At 48.0% G+C, this 7,719-nt stretch overlaps 1 protein-coding gene across 1 annotated transcript; it reads left to right on the top strand.

The window, feature by feature from the left end:
• Nucleotides 1–2,695: 2,695 nt before the first annotated feature.
• On the top strand, nucleotides 2,696–6,210 carry LOC138875735 (protein WEAK CHLOROPLAST MOVEMENT UNDER BLUE LIGHT-like 1). The gene is made up of 6 exons (XM_070154599.1): nucleotides 2,696–2,827; nucleotides 2,908–2,996; nucleotides 3,312–3,485; nucleotides 5,126–5,228; nucleotides 5,447–5,617; nucleotides 5,686–6,210. The coding sequence occupies exons 1-6, from the start codon at nucleotides 2,696–2,698 to the stop codon at nucleotides 6,208–6,210; spliced, it is 1,194 nt and encodes a 397-aa protein (XP_070010700.1).
• Nucleotides 6,211–7,719: the final 1,509 nt, after the last annotated feature.

The raw sequence follows: 7,719 nt of genomic DNA, 5'->3' as shown, positions 1-7,719 counted from the left end.
CGAACGCCAAAATGCATGAATCAAATCATGAAAACTCAAAACTTCTAAAAACACATCCGCGCGTCCGATTCCTATCAAATCAACTCGGAATGGCGCCAAATTTTGCGTGGAAGTCTTAAATCACCATACAGAACTATTACTAAGCTCAAAATCCCCAACGGACCTCAATAACACTGTTTACAGTGAAAATGGTAACAATAATTGAATTTGTAAATGAGATTCTAAAAATACGTGATCTATTCCCGAGCTGGTTGTTAGGGCAGTTGATGCTAATAATTTTAAGTTTAACGATGAAATGCAAGCTAAAATGAGGTAGTAGTCAAACCGAGGGGCCTGTTGCCCGGATGAAGGGCTGATCGATGGGGACCTCGGGGTCCAGGTTCGGGTCGAGCTCAAACTATTGGGGTCAGCCGGACATGGGATAACAATTGAAGATATGATTAAGCAAGGCTATTTACGACCAATATTGAACAATATAGGGAAGAAAAAATAAGAGGACGATAGATATTAAAGCAGCCTCGGGCCAATGAGAACGAGCAAGCTAGAAAGAAAAGAGAGAGAGAGAGAGATATTATTGCACTTGTGGAGAAAATGGAGCAACATCAGTCCCTTACAAAGTGGCATGGATTCCCCTTATATAGGAGGGGGAATACCATATAGTACAGGGTGTATTAAATGTAAAGATGTGGGGATAAGATGGCTAGACATGGTACTAGTGCCTATTGACTCTAGCCACTTGCCTCGGGAGTCCCCCTTCTTCGTAACCTTTACTGGGTCGCGGACAGATCCCTTAACCTCGGAGCCTCTGCAGGGCTACAGATGATCCTCTAGATAGAGAGCTCGATCATAATCCTATAGCCTCGAGGTGCTGACATGATATTCCGAATATTCCTTAATGGCGGGAAATATATTCCCCTGATTTCACCGTATATAGATAGTCTCCGCGTTTCCTACAACGAAGTAATAGGAAACGATATTGAATCGTCGTCTCGAGGTCAGTGTTTCCATGATGTCAACTGTCTAAGAGTATTAAATTCCATGCCCCAGAGAACAATGCAGGGCCGCCGTCAGATGCGGTAATCGAGAAACCCACGAGCTGTCGTAGGCTCGTCGCTTCTGCTTCCCCAGTGCTTCCTATAAATGCACTGGTTGCCAGATACTTCATATTTTCACCTTTCTCATAAACCTTCGAACCAAAATTTTACTACTTGATATCCTTTCCTCTTTTCACAGAATGGTTTTTATCATTTTTCATGGCTAGGACTTCCAGGACAGTTCCCCGACGGAATGATGCTGCGTTGTCGTCCCGATTACCTGAGGGGGAAAACAAATCGGTTCCCACTTTAGAGCAATGGACTCCTCCTGATCTCGATACATCACAGGATTTTGACATCGAAACTCCCTCATCTACGCCTGGTCGGTGCGAGCACGTGTCTCGATATATTAGCGTCGTGGTCGATGATAGCAAAGTGAGGAAGGACTGCCGATGGAGCGAGGATGTGGAGATAGAGATCCTCGGCCCCAATGATAACATTACCGACTTCAAGGCGGGCTTATTTCACACATACACTTACCCATTAACCCTGGGCCCTGATAAGTCCATCGAATCTCCCCTTGGAAGTCGACCTGGTTATTCTTGACTTCTGTGCCCGATATCAGGTGACCCTCGGTCAGATCTATCCGTCAATTTGGAGGATAGTGTTAATGCTCAGATATTTCACCGAAGGGGTTAGAGGCAAAGTTTTCACCCTTAGCCATTTGATCAGACTGTACTGCCCTCAATTGTATCGAGGCTTAATCAAGCTTCGACATCGGTCCAAAAAGTCTTTCTTCACGAGCGTTGATGAGGGGAAGGACCGAGGATGGATGAGCAGGTTTATCCAAGTGAAGACCTCGGACATCATCCCGGCACGGAAGATGCCCTTTCCAAAGCAGTGGAACAATCGACGTAAGTGAACTTCCCTTTAGCCACTTCTCAATTACTCTTTCATTTGTCATGATAATCTCTTTGTGCTCTCTCCAGCCGCTGCTTGGCATCCAGAGGTAGTCCCAGATTTTTTGGGATGGATCCTGTGTTTGGATGAAAAGTTCCCGTATCGTATTCTATCTTGGACCGTCATGGCTAAGGAGAGTTGGGTGGCCAAAAATCACGGTGAGGTTCCTTTACCGCCTGTGCTTCGCACTTTGTGTTTCCTTCTGAGCCATTAGCAAAAACATACCATGTTTATTGTGTTGGTGCATGCCTTGGTGAGAATATGCAGATGAGGCTGCCCCCCGTTGGTGAAGCATAGGCCTTGGGGCCTTATACGAACAAGTAAAGGAAGAGTAGGGCAGCCGTTACCCGACCTGATAGGACTGCCGCCATAACCTTCGGATCGAATCTTGACATCGAGGGGGAGGAAGATGATGGAAGTCCATTGAGGAGAATAACAAGGTCCAACGTGAGAGATTTGGAGGCGCCCCGACCGCAGGCTGCTGAATCCGGGACTGCTGGCTCCGGCCGGGCTGGTGAGCAGAGGATCCTTAAAGAGGATGCTGATGCAGCTTCTGCTAGGAGGGTCGTTGGCGTTGATCCTGAGGGACCGAACCCCGAGGCCTTCCAGAAGTGTGGGTCGCTATTTGGAGAAATCAGCAAACTGAATAACTTTATTTAGAGCTTCCGGTCTCATCGGGAGAGCTAAGGGATGCTGAAAAGATGGTCGGCGTCAGAACCTGGACTCCTTCAAAAGGGGGAGATTTCATCGTCAACATTTTTGATGGTGTAATCGACATGGCCGATCTCGATATTTCCGGCACCGTTAAGGCGGCGGAGAAGTCCATGCAACAGGTGATAGTTTTCCCTTGCGCATTCCTTTTCGTGCTCGGGCATTATTCGCGGTCCTTCTTAACTTTCTCATTGTGCCACAGTGTAAGGAGATGTATGATCATGACATTCTTCGGCTCCGAGGGGAACTTCTTTGGCACAAGAAAGAACGTAATAATGTTGCTTCGAAGCTGTAGGACTTGGAGGCTCATCGTGTCCAGAGAGACAAAGAGTTGGGAGAACTTTAGACTTTCTTGGAGGCAGTGCTTTAGGAGAAGGCCGCTCTTGTTGCTCAGGTATCCTGCCTAACTCATGCCCGCCCCCTTTTATCTCATATCTGCACATGTTCTGGATTCATGTATTCGTCGACTTGCCCTTTTTCGTAGGTCGACCAAAGTAACTCGCAGATTAGTCAATTGAAATTGGAGGTCTCCGGGCTGAAAGTGCAAAATGAGACCACAACCGGGGAGTTGATGGCGTCCCGTGATCTTATCATGAACGCTTGCAGGGAGATCGTTACTTTGGCAGCGGCTAAGTCTGAGGTCGAACGAGATGCTGCCGCTTACAAGGAGGATGCAGCCACATCGCATACAATGGTTCGTGACATATCCCTGGCCGCTGAGCAGAAACTGATCCGAGCTGTCGAACATTCCAAAGCAGAGGCGAAGAGGGAGATCCTGGAGTAACTCGAGGCCAAAGGCTTCGATCTGTCTGCCGACCTGGAGGAGGCTCGTGTGGCGGAGGGAAGACTGACGCTCTTGATTGCCCCTGATGGGGGTGAAGATGATAGTGGCGAGGAGTAGTCTCTGAGCCCTTTTTGTAAGCCTCTCTTTTTGCTTCATGTGTTCCCCCCCAGAAACAATAGTGTAAATATGTTTTCTCTCTTTGCTAATGTATATAACAAGGAGCTTTTCTCCTGTTAGCTTTTCTCCTTGCTCTTTTGTTTTTGTGTTCCGGCACCGGCCCTCCAGGGCCTTTTTGTGGAGCAGACCAAGGGCCCCGAGACCATCCATGTCCCGAGGTGGGATCGATAGTTCCTCCTGAATCAATACTTATGACGTTAGGGATCTCCCGAGGACCTTCGATTTTATGAGTTATGTGGGAGCCTGGAATGATTTTTCTAGTGCACTCCCCAAGCAGAATGTGACATTAACGCGGCCAGAATTAATTGGCCCTCTTAGGCAAATGAGCAGTTGTTACTTAGCCTCTATATATTTGCTCGTCTTCCCTTCCAGCGATGATTTTGCAGTTTTTAATAAGCCTATCTCTTTTTCAGAGCCTGACGCTTTGTGCGAGTCCTTCCGCTCCCCTGTTTCATAAACTTTTTTCCTGGATCCTCATCTTCTTCCCCTTATCCTGTTGTAATCATGGCCGCCACTTGGACGGCTGATCCTCGGACGGAGGGGAGTTCCTGCTATGCTCCGCCCTTGGTTGGTACCAGTGGCTCACCCCCGATATAGGGAGAGCGAGACTCAGGGCGCCCTTCCTCGAAGAAGGCTGTCACACCGGGGAGACTTCCCAATATTCCAGGCCATCGAGAGCATGTGTCAAGGATTATTTTATCGGTGAGGGAGGAAAACCTCGAGATGATCAAGAAAGAATGCGGATGGGGGGGGGAAGGTGTGATTTTGCGAGCACCTTACCTTGAGGAGAGTATCATGTTATATGTTGAGGGATTCTTGAGTGTGTATATCTACGTTCTCGTGCCGAGTTCCCTGGACTGGGTCGTGCTTGATTTCTACAGGAAATATCAAGTAATTTTGGCGCAGGTTCATCCCTTTCTTTGGAGAATAGTGAAGTCGATGAGATATTTTACAGACAAGGCCGGGATAGAATTCACCCTTAGCCACCTTGTGAGGTTGTATCGGCTATTATGCTATCGGGGCTTGATTGCTCTTCAGCGTAGATCCACCCGAGCTCCCGTGGCCGGCAACGAGGAGGATGAGGACCGTGGATGGATGAATCGGTTCATCTGAATCCGAACGACCGATGTTATCCCCAAAGAATATTTGCGGTTCCCTGAGAGATGGAACCTCACACATAAGTGCTTCGTTTGAGCTATATTTTAACTTGGCCTGGGGTTGGCCCCGTAACGATATTTTTCCGTTCTCTGTTTGTAGCAACTCATTGGTTGCCCGGTGAGATCCCTAATTTAGATGAATGGTCTCGTAAGCTAGCAGCTTGCTCAGCCTACGATAGGCGCCAGTGGTGAGATCTATTAAAAGGGGGATGGGAGGTGAAGCACCACGGTAGGTGTCCGGCATCTTGCTCCCCTAAGGGGAAACTTCCTTCTTGCTAGCTCATCTGGTTTGTCTGTTGCAGGTGCCGGGATTCTTTTCGGAGCGAGGTCGAGAACCCTGAAGGAGGAGGAGAGACTGCTGGCCCCAGGGTCAAAGAATACCGGAAAGAGGAAAGATGCCCCAGGGTGCGAGAAGGCTGGTCATGAGGTGCCTTCTTCACAGCGGTTAAGGGGAAGTGGTTCGGCCGACCAACAATCTTCTGGAGTTGGCACATCATCGGACGTTACTTCGGCCTTCGGCGAGGCTCAGCGCTTTGGCCTTATGATGATCTTCGGCCGTTGTAAGGATGTTATGGCCCTACGCTCCTCTCTTTTCTTTTTGTTTATCTGGCTTTCTTTCTCAGGCTTTTGATAGGCTCAAAGCTGAACTGCTTTATTGCGAGGCCCCGTTGTGGGGTGCTCGAGATAGGGAGAAATCCCTCAGGCTTTTTTGTGCGGCAAAGGAAAGCGAGCTCATCTCCTTGCAGTGTGAGGTGGATCAGAATCGGGCCCGGGAGGCCCTCTTGGAGAAACAGGTATTCTGCATCTCGCACTGGCCTATATTCCTTTTTCTTCTCGCCATCTTGACATATTGCTGTTTCAGTTGAAGAATAATACGGATGAGCTGGAACAACTCTGGGGCGAGGTTGGCAAGGCCAAACGTGAATTCATCAAGCTACAAGCGCATGTGAATGCCCACTCTGAGGCCAAAGAGAGGGCTCAGGCCGGGGCTTCTACTCTTGAGGCACAAATTCAAGCTACCAGTGCGAATGATTCTGCTCGGGTAAAGATGATCATGAGACTTCTATCCGAGCTTTCAAGGACAAAAACTGAGCTGGTGAATGTCCCGGCAGAGATTGTGATGAATAATACCAGAACGGGACAGAAAATGGCGGCTTATTCGAGGAGCATTGCCGCTGCTAAAGCTAAGTTGCAGAAGACCCTCGATCATGCCAACAACAGCAAGGAGTATGTGAGGTGCAGATCCCGGAGGGAAATCCTTGAAGAGATTCATGCCAGGGGCTTTGACCTCTTGGGGGAGATCAAGCAAGCCAAAAGAGAGGAGTACGATGCCAAGTTCCTATTGTCTGATGCCGAGGATCATGAGGAGGAGACCGCCAGGCTATAACTGCCAGAAAAGAGCGGAATGATCATTCCCTACCTTCTTTGTTGTGTATATATAGCTTTCATTATACGACACGGGCTGAGGTCACGCTTCGTCGTCAGTATGTAGCAATAAGAGGGGAAACCCCGCAACTTATATCTTCTGTATTTCTTCTTGTTGGAGTTTCGATCGGATCGGTTTGATCCCGTATTTGCCCTTAGGCTTGCATGCTTTAACTGTCTTTGGGTTCAGACTCCGAGTCGCATTGCGATTCGAGATTTAATTAACCCTAAAGTTCTTTTCTACCTGCATAGGCAGACGACAATGGCCTTTTGTGTTTCGGGTCGAAATGACCTTATAGATGGGTGGCCCGGAGGCTCACTCGGCTGGAGATTGTGCCATTTATACTGTGCCCTTAGGCACGTTGTAATTTAGCCATTACGGGTCCAGTCTCCGAGTCGCGTTGCGATCCAAGCTTTAATTGACCCTTTTTGGTCATCGAGACCTTTCAATATGTTGCCCTGATGCTTGCACAGTTAACAATTTTGGATCTAGTCTCCGAATCGGGTTACGATTCGAGATCATTTTAATCTTCAAGTTGTCAATTTTTTAGCTAGCGACAATGGCTCTTATGCTGTTTGGTCGTAGAGACCTTTTAATATGTGGCTCAGAGGCTTGCTTAGCTGGAGACAATGGTTGTTACACTGATTTTGCCTGTGGGCTTTTTTGTAGGCTTTATTTTCCGCTCATTAAGGTCTTTTGAAATATTTTTGCCTGACCCGTTGTCGATTCTGGAAGAACCTCGATTTCAAGTCGTTGTCGGTGATGTTTTGAGCACCTCAGAAGGTTCATAGCTCATAGGTCGAGTAGATCAATGCTTTTGCGATTTGGAGCCGACATGGTCGAAGCTCGTTTTTGCCTGTTGAGGGAAGCCTATTTTAACTATTTTTTTCCGAAGTATATTCAAAGTAGTGGCCTATGATTTTATTTAGCGACGGTCGGGCGTCCCTGAGTCGCGTTATTTTGGTTGTATCAGCCGTTTTGACCGTAGTCATATGTGTTTGGCCGTAGCCATTTCTTTGATCCCGAGTGATAGTTTAGGCGTCTACACCGAGGGTATGCCCTTTAGGGATTCTTGCAAATGCGACGTATAGCCTAAACTTCGGGATTTTCATGCCTGTTGAGGTCTTACAATTTGTCATGCCTGTTGAGGTCTTACAGTTTGTCATGCCTGTTGAGGTCTTACAATTTGTGTAATGTAGAATAGATCTGGTTACACTGAGGCTGCCTGCTAGGGGTCTTACAGTTTCGAGTTTTCCAGCGTATGGCGATTAATGGTAGTCTCCAAGTCATCGAGTTTGTTTAAGCTTGAAGACCGCTTTTCGTGAGCTCGGAGTTTCCTTGTGGGGGCTTTATGAGCCCGGAGATCCGACCCTGGGGTCGTGCGGGTGTTGAATTGCTGATGCTAAGTCTCCGAGTATCTCGGGACATATTTAGTGGAGAGGCCCTTGCCGCGAGTATGCCGAAATCGCC

Source organism: Nicotiana sylvestris, chromosome 8, assembly GCF_000393655.2.
Source record: "Nicotiana sylvestris chromosome 8, ASM39365v2, whole genome shotgun sequence".
Lineage (NCBI taxonomy): Eukaryota > Viridiplantae > Streptophyta > Magnoliopsida > Solanales > Solanaceae > Nicotiana > Nicotiana sylvestris.
Note: the sequence above shows the minus strand (reverse complement) of the source record. Positions and strands in the feature narration are given on the sequence as shown.

Coding starts and splice junctions, on each gene's coding strand:
- LOC138875735 (XM_070154599.1), top strand. CDS start 2,696: ATGGTCGGCGTCAGAACCTGGACTCCTTCAAAAGGGGGAGATTTCATC. Junction 2,997..3,311: donor AATAATGTTGCTTCGAAGCT/GTAGGACTTGGA, acceptor GAACGCTTGCAG/GGAGATCGTTACTTTGGCAG. Junction 5,618..5,685: donor AGGCCCTCTTGGAGAAACAG/GTATTCTGCATC, acceptor TTGCTGTTTCAG/TTGAAGAATAATACGGATGA.